Source organism: Puntigrus tetrazona, chromosome 14, assembly GCF_018831695.1.
Source record: "Puntigrus tetrazona isolate hp1 chromosome 14, ASM1883169v1, whole genome shotgun sequence".
NCBI classification, from domain to species: Eukaryota; Metazoa; Chordata; class Actinopteri; order Cypriniformes; family Cyprinidae; genus Puntigrus; species Puntigrus tetrazona.
This window is the reverse complement of record NC_056712.1, coordinates 20,253,188-20,272,639: the sequence shown is the minus strand read 5'-3', so window position 1 is coordinate 20,272,639 and position 19,452 is coordinate 20,253,188. Positions and strand designations below refer to the sequence as shown.

The window sequence follows — 19,452 nt, the reverse complement described above, 5'->3', positions numbered from 1 at the left end:
CTTTAAAATGTAGAAAGAAACCACAAGTTACACGCTAAATTAAACATATAAAGACTTTTTATTGTATTCTCTTGTAAAACATATTCCACTAAGTTTTATCAGTAAGTACAGCACTCATTTTTTACATGTTCGACATGAGCCAGTGAAATCATATCCATTTTTTTTACTTATTTCATTCTTTTAAATGTTATTCACCCATGTCGCTTACAATCTGCAATAATCAGCCCATCATTCAATTAAAATCATGTGAAATTGCAGTTCCACATGAAATGACTGGCCAGCTGGCAAGTAACTGTGTTTTATTTACCCACCAAAGCCCATGTTAAATCTCATTTGGCGCTTAGTGAGTGTTCATTTTGGATCCTACTAGCACCTAGCTGTGATGTCAAAGGCAGCAGACCTTGAAAATACATTTCACGCTTTTAAGAGCCCTGTAAAAAAAAAAAATACTGGGCACCGCTTGCATATGTTTCTTGCAAAAAAAACTACTTTGGAAGCTACTGTTTATCAGCGCTTTTTGAGTCTAGCTGGAATAGTCACGACCGTTCTTTTCCTACCAGCCAGATCAACCTATTAGAACAGGTAGACGTAAAAAACCCCATAGATATTCAGATATTCTAACATTGAGTTTAATGAAGCAGCCCAAACCGGCATCAAAGCGTTGGTGCGCAGCGTGCGCTCTCTTTAAATACTGATGAACTGATCTGCGTGCGGCGTCAGGCCTGTTGAGCTTCTTATAACGCTCGTCTCTTGTTATGCGTTTTTAATGTCGCCGTTTTTCCTTTGTGCCGTTTCTCTAGCAACTGCTCAAGCTTCGCGAGGATCTGAAACAGAGAGAGACGGAGCTGGAGAAGAACTCGGAGGAAAAACAACAGCTCGAAAGCCAGATCCAGAGTCTGAAGGATCGGATTCAAGCCTTCCCCACATCACACGCTCTGCCCGTGAGTCTCCGTCTCTGCTTGTGTTCTTCTAACTCTGTCTGCGCTCGCCGCGTTTCGTCTGCTGAGGAGATGAGACGAGACGGCTGTCGGTTTGAGGACGGCGTGTATTAATGAGTCTGTCCTGCTGAACGCTCTCCAGGGATTCGGATCAGAACGGGAATATTTGATTCCCTGCGCTCTAATTAAAGGAACATGAGCTCAGGATGAGGCTCGGTGTTCCAAACAAAGAAAAACCGTGTGAAATCCTTGCGTTAGACTCCCCTGTTTGCAGGCGAGCAGACATTATGAATTAATGCATAAACAAAACAGGCATAATTTCAGAGATAAGATGATGCAGTGATGCAGCGGGGGGGAAATAATGCAGGTAATGTGTTTAAAACAGGATTTGAAGTCTCTCTCTGTCTATACAGATACCAACCTCTGGTACTTCCTTTGAAATTGACATCAATAATACACAAACAAACATTAGCATTAATTGCATGTATATTAACTCTCAGAGTAGATTGTTGGGGTTAGTAGAATGAGTTGACATATTTTCTGGTAGTATGTTGTGGATCCATCAAAAAAAAGTTTTAGTTATTAAGCAAAAAAGCAGTTTTTTTCTCTACTTTATGCTAAACTCTTTTATACATTTTCAGCTGTATACTCAGTGTTATACATATTAAAGTCCTTATTTATTAAAAAAAATAATAATAATAATAAATAAATATATATATATATATATATATATATATATATAATTATTTTATTTTATTTTTTTAATCTTTTTATATATATATATATATATATATATATATATATATATATATATATATATATAATATTTTATTTTATTTTTATTTATATATATATATATATATAAGTGTGTGTGTGTGTGTGTGTGTGTGTGTGTGTGTGTTTTGAACGTATTTCCCTTAACTCATCCTCCTACTCGTGCTAATCCTGTCCATAACGGTCACAATGAATTACATTTTAAATTATTGTCTTTCTAATAATATTTCACACTTAAATGTCATGTCTTTTTTTTTATCCTGACTGCTAATTGTCTGTTAGCACCGAATTGAATTCTTGATGAATCCATGCTGACATGCACGTTGGCACGTTACGCTCTTGTTGCTGTGGCATCACGCAATCTCGAAGCGCAAGAAAAACGCTCCTTGCAGAAGCGCGCACTTCACAAACGTTGCATATAGTTGGTGCAGACCCATGCCACAATGCCAACCAATCCAGCGTCTGATGCTCGTGAAGCGCCGAGGTGTGCAGACGCTAATGAAAACTAATGGCAGCTCCGCAGCTTCAGCCACTCGCCCCACACCAGCCGCTTTCAATTAACCACCGCTGTCCTCAGCAGAGCTCTTATTCACCAGAACACGGGGACAAACACATCAAAAACCTGCTCGTTCATGTATGAAACTTAGGAAAAGTGACATTTAAATCAGACTGAGTTTGAGATTGAACTTCCAAAAGGTAATGACAATTTGAGAAGGCTAAACGATGCACGCCCCAAATTTGATAGCCTGTTATCTTGTACAGACAGATGTTGTTATCTGGCTTTTTCTTATCTGGTACGGTGGAGCGGATCGTTTTAGGTTAAGTTTGGGTTTTATCACCTCCAAGACTAATCATTTTGGAAATGGTTGGTCGGCTGCTCGTCATTCAGAGCAGGAAGAGAAGGAGAAATGTCTGCATGTGGTACAGCAGCGGCTCAGCTTTGATTGGCACTCTGCGGAGGAATTTATCTCGGCACCACTGATCCATGCTGAAGGAGAGTTCAGGGCATCAGCGTGCGCATTGATGAATCACCTGAGACAGACTCATTAATGGAAGAAATGAAAATCAATTTCAACGCAGCCGTTCCTCCTATAGATCTGTGCCCATCGCTTGCGAGAGCGGTTTATTGTTTTCTGCTGGATGAATGTGTTGTGTATGTCATACATCAGTCTGTACGCGTGCGTCTCGGTGTTTGCTCTTCCGTCTCTTGCTGTGATAAACTTCATTAATATTTCTTCTGTCACAGAGTTTTGTGCGCATTAAAAAGCGGTAAACCACGAGAGGCCTTTTTTTACGTAACAGAAATACGATAAAAGATGCCCATATTTATTTTTTTGTGTACTAGGACCCCTTTGAAATAACTTACTTTATTATTATTATTATTATTATTGCTGGAATGATACAGTAAGTCCTTAAAACAGCCGGTGCATTCATTGATCCTCATTGGTTGACATGATAGTCCGGTCTTACTGTCATGTGACTGATCGTGAACATTTAAAGACATGCACGTGTTGAAATGATTCAAATGGACAACGTGTAAAACCACTAAAACTCAAACATATAGATATAAAACAATCAAGAATCAATTCTCTTATTTTAATTCTACAAATATAGAACTGCATTGATGTGGTCACGGGTGTAGATATTGCGTATCGTCTGTTTCGAGATAGCTTTAAATGTGATTTATCAAATCCTGTTTAGAGCGGAAGCAATCTGTTTTATAATACACAGCGTTTACATTTCCTGAAGAAAATGTCATCGGTGCTTGGCCCTCTAAAACTTGCCGTTGGCCAGACGATATTTTTAAGATTATTTATTATATTCTGGTGTCCCCGGGGCCCTCTATCCAGACGGAGCCTTTAATATTCTGGTATCTAGATATGGCTTAGGTCTTTCATGGGATTTCTTCACCTGCGTTATCAAAGCCTGGCGAAAATCGCAAATCAGATCACTTAGAAAAGTAATAGCACACCTCATTTTAACAAGCCGTGCTGTTTGAGATATGGATCATGTATGTAGTCCAGGTGGTGCTAATCCAAAGCTTTATACATGGATTTGAGGTTTGTCCAGAAGCGTGAGCAATAAGAGTAGCGATGCCTGCCTTGGCAAACGCCACTAAATATTCCGCCGGCATCGGGTTGCGTTACTAATCTCAGCAGAGCGGCTTGAAATGGCTGCCTTCTCTCGGCGATTCTGCCGCGCTTCATTAGAGTTTCATTGAGCAGGACAAATGCTTTGGAGCTTTGCTGCTTATTTGGCATTTAGAGGAATCCATTTGCAAACGTGACCTTCAGCTCTCGGCGTGTCAGGCCTGTGATTCGCTTCCTGCCCCGCGGTGTGTCCTGCGTCCTTTAGTCTCCCGTGTGAACGAGCGCGAGCCGGTGACATATTACTCGCTGACAGCTCTCTCCTTCTGTTAATTGACTAGCTGGAGACGTCCGAGCGGGAGGACAGAGGAGGCGAAGCGACGAAAGCACCAATCACGCCAGCGTAAGTCACTCTCGTCCTTCGCACCTCCACCACGATGTTAGAAGTACAAAAAAAAGTTTATTAGTGTATTAAGTAATATCATATATAAAACTGCAAGTGTTTATGTGTCAAATGTTTCTGGTTTTGTAAAGAAAAAATGTATACAGTTTGAATATATTTTAAAATATAATTTATTTCTGTAACTAAAGGTGAGTTTCCAACATCATTACTCCAGTCTTTAGTGTATAGAAACATTTATTATTTATTAATGTTAAAAACACTTGCACTGCTTGCTGAATATATTATTGATTTCTTTTTTATTAATGAAAAGTAGATATTTATTTACATTTTAATGCATTTTATTTTAATAACTGTTGCTGTGTATTTAAATCACAAAAAGACATGCTGCTGACATGGTTGCAAATTAGCAAAGCATAAATTAACAATGTATGGGTCAAAATTATTATTATTATCTTTTTATGTCAAAACCATCAGAATACTAAGTAAAGATCATGTTCCGTTAAGATATTTAGTAATTTCCTACCGTAAATATATCAAACGGTTTTTTAAAAAGAAAAAGTATTGAGAGTAATAATATGCATTGCTAAAAACTTTAATAGCCAAATATTGTCAAACAATAAATCAAATGGAAGCTCTATTCGTCTTTCAGATTATATATAAATCTCAGTTTTGAAAAAAATTACCCTTATGACTGGTTTTGCTGTCCAAATATAAAATCAAAAAGGATCACGTAACGTTGGTTTTGAAGTGAAGCTCCTCCTTTCACTGACCATTTATAGAAGAAGAAAAAAGTTCGAGCTTTGCACCCTGTTTGTGGAAAGTGTCTATTATTCTGTTCTAGCCTTTTGTTCCTTCCACTCTGCCGCTCTTTCTCTCTACGTTTTCCCCTCAGTTCTTTCGTCCCGTTTCCCCTCCTCCATCCTCACTCAGAACATGACAGATCATTACAGGCCAATCGAGCGCAGGAGAACTTTATTTGTCGCGGGATAAATCACTTTGACACAACTGGGCGAGGAGATTTCAGCCCGTCAGAGGACCGGGGTAATGAGGGGAAGGGCAGAGGGCCGTGAGAGGAAAACAACTTTCTCTTTTGTTGTTATTTCCTGCCACAGGAGTCTGCGGCGGCCGTGGTGTCCTGCAGCCAGGAGAAGGAGAGCCTGCCCGAGAAAGGGCCTCCCAGCCCGGTCAAGTCCGAGAGAGAGCTCTGCTCGTGGGTAAGAGAGCTCTTTTCACACTTTATCTCATCAGACACAGGGCTCTTCTCATTATTTTCATCATCCACAGCTATGTCTTCTAGGGTGCAGGTGTTAATTGCCTGGCCAAATGAGTCACCTCGGATGCTTTTTAATGAGGAAGTTTAGCATGTCATCCGCAGCACAGAGGCTGCCAAAGCCCGTGGCCAAAAACCGTCTAGGTATATATTTTGAGAAACAGCCAGAAAGGAAGAAATAATGGACTCCGCACTGTTGAATTATTAAAAACAAATGCACACCCCGAGGTGGCCACAAAGTGGAGAGGCGATGATTTTCAATCATTCAGTGATCCCTAGTCACTTGAATATTTTGTTTATGCCGAAAACATTTCCAGGTTTCCAGAATGATGAAACTGATTGGCATAAGAGAAAAAGATCTAACCCAGATGTGGATGTGTGTAGTGAAGAACACGGCGGCCTCTGCGTGTTTAATTGGCTTGGCACCGCATGTCCGCAGGGTTTTATTTGTATTGCACTCGGCTTATTTGCCAGTCCAGTGACTGGAAGGAGTGCTGACCGAGCTGTTGTCCGGCACACTGCTCTCTAATGAAGAAAGCAGCTTCGCTAACACTAGTGAAGTGGATGCTCCTCGTCAGTCTCTTTCTTTCCGTCAGATCGGTTTGAGCTCATGCCGTGTCTGAGGAGGAGCTCCTGTCAAAACTAAAGGAGAACAGAACACGCTTGCATCCAGACGTAATGCAGTCAAGAGGCCTTCTTGTAGCAAACGCCTGTGTGTTTATGAAAGCAGCGAGGAGCATCTGAGCTGCTCTTATTTTCCAGCGCAGGTTGATTTCCTTCATTCACGGTGATAACGTCACAGTATAGTGAGAACGTTCAATGCGTCATATTTAATACACACGCTTTATATAGACTCAAAATGTTCAAAACATTGATGAAAACTTGTTGCATTGATAGTTTAAGAATAACTTTGATATTGTTAGTAATATTTCAACTTACTGGACTGAAACTGCTTATGTTTACTTGATTATCCATGCAGGGGTTTAACAGTACTTGTTTATCTCTCATCATCATTGTATTGCGTTGCATCCCATGTTTTGCCCCCATATTGAAAACTACAGAGATTTGATCATAAAACTGAGTCTTCAAATATCATCTTACTAGGACATTATTAGGATACTGATATTTCTATGCATTTTGTAGGTAGTCTGCTGTTTTGTTACATGCTTTACATTACAAACTACCATCGTTTCATCTTATTTTTGGCCATAAAATATCAACAGCTCCACCAAATTGTATATTTTGCACAGTTATAAACTGGTATTTTCTTATGAGCTCCATATCACTAGCCATAAAAGGCTGATGTATCAAATATGATATTCCAAAAAAAATCTGTGTGTGGATTAGTGTAAATTGAATCCAAAATATAAGACTATTTACCTCACACTTAACTGCTAGTTGGTTATACTGCTTCTTAAGACAGTGTCTTAACATAGAGCTAGCCTAGTTCATGCAGCTGGCCCCTGGGCTTCCTCTATTGACCAATATCCATCATGGCCTCCTAATAATCCACACTTAATTGGCTACATCAGTCTCTACTCAAGCCTCTACTGATAGCTGCTGTGTTTATAGCTCCTGAAAAAATTACTATTTGCTCTGTTTAAACTCTTAAACATTATTTTAATATTTCTGTACAGTAATGGGGATGGATGTGTCTCAAAAAATAAAAATGAGGGGAAATTATCAGATATTAAGAATTTGTTCCCACACGGAACTGAATTAATGAAATGTAGCCATATCCATGTTCTTCTATGGGTCACGTGGGAGGCTCGGTGCATTTTGTTCTTATTCCCAAGCCATCTCAGGGTGTTTAATCACATACAGTATTATATCTTCTAACAGACACCCATAAATTAATAAAACTTGGTATTATGTTATAAAAGGTCCATTTTCTCTCAACTAACAGTGTTTGGCATCGGATCAATGTGTGTAAATGAAAAGATGTGGTAATCCAAACACACTGCAATGAAATCATGTATAATATATAAAACTATATGTATAGTCCATCAAGACTAATAGAATATTGACTGCGGCACCTGTGCGCTTCTCTCTGGAGAGCTGCTTCGCTTTCCTGATCGGACCACAATGCGTTGAGAATAATTGAGTTTTCCGCGCACACCTAGCGTATTCAAGCCAGAAGTGCTAATAGCAGCCGTTATTGTTATTCCATACGTCTGAGTGCGTGAATGAAGCACTCAGAAGACCGAGGAACCGCCTTGATTACGACAAACAGCATCAAAACTGCAATTAAACACTCATAATCATTTAGAAAGTTCAAGAGGCAGAGTTAGCCGATGAGGACATCCACTTCAGGGAAAACAACTCAAGTACTTCATTTGCAAATCAGCGCTGGGAAATATCGGTTGACGATGCAGTATAGCGCTCTGCTCCAAAACCAAGTGTGCTGCCTACTTAGACGGCGTTTTAGGGCCTGCTAGACACGCTCTCAAATCAAGAATTATTGTCTCCTGCCTCATTTGGGCTGAGATCTGAGGGAGCACTGTGTCCAATGCTGCAAGAATAAAGTTATCCAAGGTGGATGAAATGTCAACAATCATGATTATTTGTGAAATAAGTTATGAATGGATTTCATAGCATGCACTTCAAAATACAGTCATTTGTCGTGTGTGTGTGTGTGTGTGTGTGTGTGTGTGTGTGTGTGTGTGTGTAAGTAATAGGTACTCGAGGCTGTGCTGTATCATCCAGCCGTGATTTATTCACGATAAAGCACTGCCTCGAGTGCCTTATTGCTTTTATAAAACGGTTACCACAAAATATTCAAGATAAAAGTATTTGTATTAAAATGTTATTTTTTTTTCTTTTGAAGCAAGTTCTTTAAATTCAGTCCTTCCTGACAGCAACAGAAAACGGTAAACGACCAGAGAATCTTCCAAACATGCCTCTTATCTGCTGGAGCTTAAATAAAAACAGAGAATAGCTTATCAAAAATATCATTTATTTTTTACACCATATGTTATATTTTCTCACTCACATACATCTGTTTATTTCTCAGCATGAGAAAACTTGTTTTCTGTCTTTTAGTTTTAAAACAAAACGTTTAAAAATCGTTCGAAGCGTATCTTGAGATTCCAAGCATCGTTAAAGTGTAAACTGATGGACATGAACATGTATAATAAAAAATATCTGAAACAAAAAACCAATAGATGCAGGAAACCGCGTTTTTTTGCAGAGACGTGCACATCAACGTATCTCCACAGGAGAACCTTTTATTAGACGAGAAGGACGTGGTCTCAAAAATAAAGATGAAAGATGCATCATAAGACCAGCAGGGTCCCTCTGCTGTGTGTGTGTGTGTGTGTGTGTGTGTGTGTGTGTGTGTGTGTGTGTGTGTGTGTGTGTGTGTGTGTGTGTGTGTGTTCAGTGTATAAAATCATTTATGAGGTTAATTTTAGTTAGTACTTGGTCTTTAAAACTGGCAGCTTCTGAAAGGTTTTGGAACAGATTTATTCATATTTCTACTGTACTGCAAAATCTATCAGTGATTCATCTTTGGCTTTTCTTCCACAGGAATCATCTCGACGTTTCTTCACGTCCATCCTTTGGAGCCAGCATCGAATATATCTGCTCCTATTTACAGCGGCTGGACACCAAGGTACGGCGCGCGCACACTTTTCACTCCTTTTGTTTTTACTTCTCATTTTCAGTCGGTTATATTGATGCCATTTTATTTTTATTTAGCTTCAGCAGTTTTATGCTTCATTGCAGCTGTTCGTCTCGCTGTGATGACACACACTACTCTTCATCAAAAACACCTGGAAACAGTAACCTCTTTGAAGTTTGTGCAAAGTTTTATTTGTCGCAATTATAAGAATGCAGCTGCAGCACTTACTGACAATTAAACGTGATCTGAACGCGTCTGATTTAGCAGTAAATTGTGACTATCACCGCTCTGGCGTCTCCAGAGTCTTTCTGATTCAGCGTCTTGAGTCACGCAGGAAGATTTCCAAAGTTTGCGCTGCTCATGACAAAGCGCTTGATTTATTGTCAAGTCTTTATTTTGAGGCGGTTGGGGATCAACTAAGCGGCGTCTTATTTCTTCTTCTTTTTGTTGGACTTTTAATCAGCGGTGAAGAACACAAATCAAGTGCAGATACCTTAATGAAATATGAAGCGTGCAAAAACACTTTACTCAACATACTTAAGTATTAAAAGTAATTAGTACTGACTGATGAACCCTGTGAGTTATTTCTGCAGCCAGCTGTTGTCAGTCATTAGTCAACACGATTAGTGCATTCGTGTAACATGTATCGATCTCCAGATAAGATTTATTAACTTAGATTGATAGAGTAGAAGGTTTTCAGATTGGTGATTATAACCTTGACGTACACACACACACACACAGGCTACTCACTCAGACACACACACACACACACACACACACACACACACACACACAGGCTACTCACTCAGACACACACACACACACACACACAGGCTACTCACTCAGACACACACACACACACAGGCTACTCACTCAGACACACACACACACACACACACTGAAAGTATGGCGGTCTGCTTCTTATGTTCTGCTGAGTAAACAGCCCTTGAGCATGCGGTGTAAAGCACAGTTCTCACGCTCACAGCAGGACCACACACACATTCCCCACGTGTGTGTGTGTGTGTGTGTTTCATCTTTCTGTTCTCAAATGCAATCCTCAAGCTTTTCCTGCCAAAATGTTTAATGCTGAAATAAAGCGCTCGTCTTACTATAGCGCGGCGTTGATTACTCTTTATTTTCCTTCATCTCTCAGGCTTTATCTCGCTCTCTCGCTCTGCTTTCGCTGTCACACAGTGACTAATTTACACTTACAGATGGAGGGTGAAAATGAGCCTCTATATCTTTTCGGTTTTGAGTTGAAACCCTCCGGCTGTGGATGCCCACGCTCTCGCTCTCCGCGGCGCGCTCATGCCTTCATATCTTCATCAACACTCCGCTCGTTTGCACTAAAAACAATGCACCCCGGTGGGAGGGTTTAATTGATAAAGCGGCGTTCGCGTCGCCCTGCCTGCCACTCGATAAGCCGCTGCGAGTGGGTTTCACGATCCTGTGAAGAACACGGTTCACGTCCGTCACGCGGCTCTGACAGCGCGCCTCTGTCGAAAATCTGAAATCCCATCAAGCTCATTTTAAATCGGAGCTAACCTGGGGCGTTTTCCTAAAATGATAGTGCAATGCATTTCGCATCGTTTAAGTAATCAGTGAAATGTTTTCATTGACCTGGATTGATTATGAGTATCCAAGGACTGATTCAAGTTGCTTTTTTTGTGGCATAATGCTGGGTGACAGTGGCACCAATAATTTCTGCTTGCGCCTGATTTCCTTGAAAACAAGCAAACAAATAGAATGAAGGAAAATGGGTCCAGTGACTTTGTGCTTTTGAGCAATGCGTTCATGCTAAACACTAACCTCTCGTGGCTGTACTGCTGGTTTTATAAAGGTAAATTTAAACACTTTTTTAAGACCAATTTACAAATCACAGAAGTATAATTTAACCTTTACAACTTAGCTCCATTCACTTTAACCGTTAGTGCCTTACTCCAACCCAGATTTTGGCTTTAAAAAACGTACAAGTTTAAATGAATCTTTAAATATGATTCAACCAGATTTAACTTGTATTTGACCCTGAATATGTCCGCAGTGCAGGACTGCCGTTGTGTTTGGAGGATTGGCCTCAGATGAGTGTGTTTCCTTCAAGGTTTTTATCCAGCAGTTTTTTCTTGAGAGAGATTTGTGTGGTTGCTCACTGGGATTCAAAGCCATTCGATGGCTTAATGAAATACGTGTCATTGAAACGTGCTTCAAAATGATCTGCATTGTGATTCAAAATATGAATCAAATATTCCTTTTAAAACTGCTTTTATTTTTTTATTTTGTACTGTTCTCTGAGGTCCACATCAGATTGCCACATCCAAAAGCTCTTTTCTGTTTTGTTTATGTTCTGTTTAAATGGGTGTGGATTTTTAACGTCCACTGCTGTGATTGGCTAATACTTTAGTGTATGTTTAAAAGCATGCATTCATTGCTCATGAACGCTGCCGTGATTAAAAACGCATAAATACTCATTTCAATTGATCTGTTTAACGGACAAGTGGTAAAAATAAAAAATAAAAACAGTTACTCGTGTGTGTTTTGCATTACTGTCAGATCACAGCATCATTTTTTAATTTGAATCTTTCCGAAAACCCTGCATCGGAGTGTGCTCGAATCCGTAAAATGAAGTGAACAAAAGACCGATAGTCTTCAGAGCGTCTTTATTGATTCTCCTCTCGCTCGTGTACACGAATCGGTGGGCGGGGCTAAACAGGCAGCGATGTAGAAGCTGCTGTTGATCATCTTCTGTTGAGAATCTGCTTTTAGAGTAATGAGAACGTTTTGAGTTTTTATAGCACAATGACTCCTTATGTGTCCAAAAAAAAAAATCAAGGGAATGTCCGTTTTTCTCAGTTCCCCCAAGACCTCCTTTAAATTGAAAAAGAGAAGCATTTTCACTAGTAGTGTCAGAGCTGTGATTGTTTTGGACGTTCTTGTCGTTTCAGATCAGCACCTCCGAGGTGGAGACTCTTCTGGGTCGGCTGCCCTGCACCTTCAAGCAGGAGCTGACGGGCGTCGGGGCGAGCCTGGAGAAACGCTGGAAGTTCTGTGGGTTTGAGGGCATTAAGACGGCGTAGAGACACGGCTCGGGTTCCCGCTAGAAAAACAAAAACGGCCGATGGACCGGAGGAGTCACAACCAATCACCTGCCAGCTCTCCGCGTCCATCCGCCGCCCCACGAGATCTCAGACACACTCTAGACCTGGAGATCCTCAAGACTTTGGTGTGTGTGTAGTATGATTTAGTTTGTGTACACACGAGCGCACTCCGGTGTGTGTGTGTGTGTGTGTGTGTGTGTACGTGCACCACGCGAACGGAGCGTACTCTCGCACCACACGGCGAAAAACTCATCGGGTAAAAATCAGGGTTTGCTGAACCGAGGACTTGAACCGTCAACATGCATTTTCTTGTTTCACCTCCGATTTGTAAAAAAGACAAAAATATATAAATAACACGAATATATTTCTTTTCTCTTCTGTATAGGCTGCGGAAAACAGTTGCATAGAATCTTTTGTTCACATATCCTGTAAATGTTTGAATAACTTGCTATTTTTAAATAAAAAAAAAGAACGGAATCTGCCGCCGGACCCGTTTATTGGTTTAACAATCCAAGCCGGCGCTTCTAATGTCTTCAGAAGTTCCACTTTCAGCACCTCTGCTAATTAAAAGAGGAACGGTGGGATAAAGATCAGATTTATGCCACACACGTCCCTTCAAAGCTTCAGGCTTTTCCCGCTTAAGCCGGTGACCGAAGGAAGGCTCTTCCGCTCTTCCCCGAGTGATCCGAGCCGGTCTGCTGTGCTTTCCCATCTCTTTATTTTATCATGCAGTGGACTGGTGAAGTCTAATTAACAATCAGAGCTGCGTGTGTGTGTGTGTGTGTGTGTGTGTGTGTGTGTGTGTGTTCGTCGGCGGTAAACGTCTGCTGGAGAGGAGACTCTTCCGGCGGAACAGTCAAGCATCTCTAATGCTCTTCTGTTGTGCAATTTGTAAGGTTATTTTTTCACGTATTGCTGAGGGAAACTAAGGCTTTATTGCACATGATTGGTTCCCACTGCCCCTTTTCCATTTCCTTGGGCCATGCGTATGAAAAATTGGCTTCAGATGCTTGTCAGACATTTGGCCTCTCCAACATAAATTAATGATGGTTAATGATTGCTTCTTTTGTCGTGGAACAATCCCTATTTCATTATTATTTCTTTTTGCCATGCATTTTTAATATAGGCACTGAAATATGAGCGGATAGAACGTGAACAAGTAAAGCATTTTACAAAGAAGATCCGGTCTCTTAAATATGTTTAAATGTCTCATCTTTCCGGCTAAATGCGAGTTTAATCAACAGCGTTTGTGGCATACCAATAAAATGTTTTAACTTTTCTTAAATTTCTTTAGAAATGCAAATCTAAACTTTAATTAGGCACGAATTAAACAGAGAATACATTTTTGCAGAATTTAAAAGCAAAAATGAGGCTGATATTTTTATAATATCACCTATATTAATTATTTTTGTTTTAAAAATAATTGTCGTGCAATATTCACATGGCAACATGCTCGTGAATTTTGATGTTTTGCTTAAAGAATAAATTCTACAATTTAATTAAAACAATAGCATTAAGTCAACTTTTTAGCTTTTAACACGTCCTTGCTAAATAAATATATATTTTTCTTTCAGAAATAAGAAATGAAGAAAAATTAAAATTACTGGTTTCAAATGTATATTGTTACAAAATATTGCTATTTTAAATAAATCCATCCAAGTTCCAAAAAGTTAAGTAGCGCGGCCATTTTGAAACGGTGATAATATTTCAGCATGTGAGAATGATTTCTGAAGGATCACGTGACGGTGAAAATACAGCTTTTATGGCATAAAATAAATATGTAAAATTGTAATCAAACAAAACATTTGATTTAAATGGCATCACATTCTGATGAGCAGAACAGACGTCTTCATTAAAAATCTCACTTTGCGTCTGTTTCACCGTCGTTTGTAGGTTCTTGTATTTTCGCTTTGGGCCACAGGCGCGTTGAGTGATCTTAACTCGTCCTGAACCCAGAATACTCCTTTAAACGCTTGGCTCCATTAAACGTGAACCTGGAGTCGCTCTTCAGAGGCTGCCGGTTTCGAGGGTTTTATCTGGCGTGCACAGATGCAGCAGCAGCGAAAGGTCGCGCCGTGAGCGTACAGTACGTGTCCTGCTTTCTCTCCTCTATTTTTGGGAAGCTCCATCAGAGCACTTAGCCGGAGAGCTTTCATGTGGACTCCATCACTGTCATTCAGCCTGCTTTTGACAAATGGCTGTGGTTTTCACATTCTCCCGGAATATCATTATTTGGTGCATTTATGCGCTCCGTGAGACGTTATTTACTTTTTCTCTCCGTTTGTTCACGCACAACCCTAAACAGACTAATTAGATCTCTCTGTGGAGCCCTGGAGATGTTTCTCTTTTCTTTCCACGCTTCACCTCTCCGTTACCTTCTTCCTCTAGAAGCCGGCGTGTCCTTCAGCGCCTGGCCTTGTTTTAAAGCTCTCTAAAGAGCAGAGCGGCTCTGAATCCAAAGGGCATCGATGTCAAAGCGCAAAAAACACCCCAGAGTCTGGCTCATAACCCATAATCCCCGATGCCGCGCTCTCACATCCTTGGAAGTAATTGGATACGGAGCTCCGGCCTCCGTGGATCTCTTTTTTGGTGGGCGTATCTTGACGCTCCGGCTAATTAGTTGGCTCTTACCTGACTTCCTCCGGTCAAAGTGAATCCGGGCAATTACAAAGAGCGTCTCCCTCGAGCGACGGGATGAGAGGGAGCTGATTGGCTCGTGAGGAGAGCGATTGTTCCCGTCGTCCCGCGCTCCTCATTACTCCGCAGCAGTCGGAGCGTATGACTGAACGTGTCCGTCTGTTTGAGGAGGAGCCCGTGGAGGTTACAGAGGGTCGCCACTTCCATAATAATGCTTATGGATAATAGATCAGAGTCCAGACATGGAGTACAGCGGATCGTGAGCTCCCCCTTCTGGACAGAAAGAGAGGAGCTAATCTGTGTGTGTGTGTGTGTGTGTGTGTGTGTGTGTGTGTGAGAACTTAACTATATACTGTCAAAGTATACTGTCCAAATAAAGTTTATTTTCCTGTCTCTATATGTATATATATATATATATATATATATATGTGTGTGTGTGTGTGTGTGTGTGTGTGTGTGTATATATATATATATATATATATATATATATATATATATATGTGTGTGTGTGTATATGTATATATATATATATATATATATATATATATTATATATATGTGTGTGTATATATATATATATATGTGTGTATATATATATATATATATATATATATATATATATATATATATACACACATGTATATGTGTGTATATATATGTGTATATATATATATATGTATATATATATATATATATAAATAGTGCTGTCAGATGATAAATTGATTAATCGCATTCAAAATTATTACAAAATTATTTTTATAAATGCACACAAACACAGTATATAATACTTGTGATTATACATTTGTATATTCTTATATTTTATATAGAAATATATTTAGTATATTAACATAACATATTTTTATTAAACGTATGCATGCATGTGTTTGCACTTATACACAGTATACATGCATACTTTGTCAACAAAAACTTTTATGATGAATGCGATTAATTGCCACTAACATACATGTTATATATGCACACACGCACACATGAAGTATGTATATAATACATGTGTAAAAAAAAAAAATGCAATCTGTTTCTGTTTTCAGCATCACCACTCCAATTTCAAATATTTAATTTTAATGCTTGCTAATTTCAAGATTTTTGATAAAAGCAGCTAGTTTATTTGAAATACAAATCTTTGCAATGTTATCAAATCGTTGCGCATCTGTCTACTGCCAACAGAAAGTAAGTAAATATTTCATAGGTACTTGTTTCGGCCATCTTGACTTTACCCTGTCATCAATTATAAACACTGTGACATATAAAGTGGGCTATCATATAGAAGTATAGCTAAGGGTCAAAGGTCAACACTTAAATGTTAAGGTGACATCGGAGCTCTTCGCGGTTTGTTTTGTCACAAAATGATGCACTAATGTGGTTTGCCCCATGCCTTGTGCATAAATCAATGTGTTTGAATCCTTGAAGACGACACGCCGGCCTTTCAGACACAAACGGAGAAATAAATGACTTCAGACCTAAGTGACTGAGTTTTTAAAGCATGAAAACATCCTCGTTGTGTTTTCCTGCTCCCAAAAGCGACTCTTGTTTTTCCTTTTGACTCCACATCCGTTTTGTCTGAATATCGTGTTCTGAGGATGTGTTTCGCGATGTTTACGGGAAAAGCGAGCCGCGCGCCTCTAAATGGCTCTTATTTGTCGTTTGGTGGAGTCTTTGAGCAAAGCAGAACTCAAAATAATGAACCGAAGGGGGCTTGTTTTCTACCAGCGCTTCACTAAAAGCCCGCCATCTCGCGCTAACGGTGCGCGCAAAACCAGACTCCGTTAATTAGTCCGCGCTGCAGTTTACTCGCGTCTCCTCACTCGAGGCTTTTGACGCCAGCGTATCAGCGTACTTACCGGCGAATCAAAGTTCAGTCTCGTTCGCTCATGCATGTCAAAACTAAACGAGGAAGTCACGGTGACTTCGTTAACTTTGTCCAACGCCGTTGCCCTTAAGTCACGTTTATTAAATCTAAATTAGCGAGGCCCGCGCTTAATGAGTTTTGATTTGTGACCGCAGCGCCCAATAAAGATCTTCGGGATATGCGAAGACGAAATGGTCTGTGACGGCTCGAGAGAGGCCTCTTCACGCTCGAGCGGCTGAGCGTCAGAGCTGATCTGAAGAGCTGAAGTTCACCTCCAGTCAGTCGTCGTCCCTCTCCGAGTGTCTGCAGACACGCTCCGTCTGAATCTTTAACTGAGTCTTCCGGCTTCAGATCGAGTCGAGCTTTATTGACGACGCGGCCCTCGGTTAAACAGCCGGAGCGGAGACTGGGTTTGCTGTGATGCACTTGCGTGGATTTATCCGATACAACGCTCCTGATGATAGCACAGTGAAGATAAAACCTCATTAAAAGAATAAAGAGAAACCTTTACGGAAATGTATATTATTACTAAAAACCTTCAGACACTCATGACTGTATGTGAGGGCCAAAAGTCTCTTAAAATATCAGATAATTTGATATTTTGTATATATATATATATATATATATATATATATATATATATATGTGTGTGTGTGTATATATATATGTATATATGTGTGTATATATGTATATATGTGTATATATGTATATGTATATATGTATGTGTGTATATGTATATGTATATATATGTGTATATATGTGTATATATATATATATATATATATATATATACACACACACACACACACAAGAATACAAATATAACATTTCTATATAAATTTGCAGCTTTTTTTCTTTTTATGACACAATATTTGCGAATATTATACCTTGACAAATACATTTTAATATGACTAAGGGAAATATGGTTACAACACATGATATTCTTCATTAAATAAATATTTAATCATGCACACACATTTAAATATGTTTAAAAAGTGTTATAAAAGGTAATGGTATGCAAATTGTAAATGAATAAAAATACAAATATTACATTTGCATGTGCGATGCAAAGAATTTACAAGGGGGAAAAAAAACTTTTAGTATAATGTTCATAAAGTATTGTTGCTGTAGACTTCCACTTTAAAAGTGCATTACAGGGGAAAAACAACTTTTGCTTATTTTTACGAACCTTAATGATTTTCAGTGGCAATCAACAGCATGCATAGATTATGTGCAGAGCTCAAGTTATATTGAACCTGAACACTCTATTAATCTGATTGGCCTTCACACACAAAATACTTAAAGCTTTGCCATTATCTTCTCTGGACATACAGCCCCGGTGTGAGTTACCCAGACTATCTTTTCAGCGCCGTGTACAACAAGGGGTGAAAGACAAGAAAGCCAAATCTATTTTGAGACGGAGCTGAGACTGGATTGGGTTTCGGAGGCATATTTCCGTCTCTCTGTTGATAGCGGCTGTGGCCCGCCGCCCGGTGCTGGGAATAGACAGATAAAGGGTTTAGTCTACCTTACGGGTGTGTGGGGATGGCACTGGACCTCTCTTCTCTCTGACCTCATAGAGCCGGGCCGATGGGATGCGCCGCGGGTCAGGGATGGACTCGTCGACCAAGTGGGAAAGACGCTGATAATTCTGTTGTGCATCAAGCAGCCGGTCGTTTGTGTGACGGTGGTGGTGTGTGTGAGAAGTTGTTGTGAAGCCTCGTGGGAAGTGATGGGGAGCTTGGGATGCACTTCATTGATTGCCTGCGTTCAGCAGATTTCCCAGATCAGGAAAGAGAATCCGTCTTAAGTGATTTCTGGACTGTTAATGTATGACTCTCAGCAGCGGACAAGCTTCATAACTACATTAAGGTGAGTGAGTGGACTTAAATACATGACTCACCTTAACCATAGAATAAATCACACACACACACGTGGATATAAGTAATCAAGTAGTCAGAATACATGACCTAAAATTAATATATATATACACACACACACACACACACACACACACATATATATATATATATATATATATATATATATATATATATATATATATATATATATGTATATATATGTATATGTGTGTGTTTGTGTGTGTCTATATATATGTGTGTGTGTGTGTGTATATATATATATGTGTGTGTGTGTGTGTGTGTATATATATATATATATATATATATATATATATATATATATATATATATATATATATGTGTGTGTGTGTGTGTGTGTATATATATATGTGTATGTGTGTGTATATATATTAAATCTAAGTAAAGGGTCTATTTTTAATGTTTCATCTACATTTTTGGAGAATAAAATGCCAAAATGGGGTTGAAATAATGTTAGATTTATCATTCAATGCAACAACATGTTTAAGTAATTTTCATGACAAAATATTTGCAATAATTTTTCTTTATATATGTATTTTTTTATCTTTAAAATTGTGCCACATCACACATTATTTGTCACACTGTACCAGTTTGGTGGTAAAATGATAAAAAATACCAAGGGCTACAAGTTCTTCGCGCAAAGTTATTTTCACACCGGCTGAAATGCATTTTGTGAAATTCACACAAAAACAAAATATAGTTTCACGAGTTCGCACTTACATATAATTAATCATAGTAACGGTAAAAGTAAGCGTGTTTGGCGTGCTGTCAGGGAGAGGGCTTGGAACTTGGTGGACTACAGAGTCCAGAGTTTTTTCCTCTTGTCCGTGAAAGCGTGGTGTCCGACCCGATCCCTGAGTGC

The 19,452-nt window shown here is 39.4% G+C and overlaps 1 protein-coding gene and 1 long non-coding RNA gene across 6 annotated transcripts in view; both read left to right on the top strand.

Annotated features, from left to right (window-relative positions):
- Window positions 1-19,452, top strand: part of enox2 (ecto-NOX disulfide-thiol exchanger 2) — a 385,733-nt gene that overhangs the window by 168,521 nt on the left and 197,760 nt on the right. For all 5 annotated transcript variants that reach the window (XR_006252544.1, XM_043257503.1, XM_043257500.1 and 2 more), the window contains one exon: window positions 801-941. Coding sequence is in view for 4 of the 5 variants with exons in the window: in XM_043257503.1 (XP_043113438.1) it covers window positions 801-941 (141 nt within the window). In the remaining variant the exon portion in view is untranslated. The remainder of the gene's footprint in view (window positions 1-800; window positions 942-19,452) is intronic.
- On the top strand, window positions 9,032-12,668 carry LOC122357868. Its single transcript, XR_006252545.1, has 2 exons — window positions 9,032-9,085; window positions 12,034-12,668. It is a non-coding gene; the product is annotated as an uncharacterized LOC122357868 (long non-coding RNA).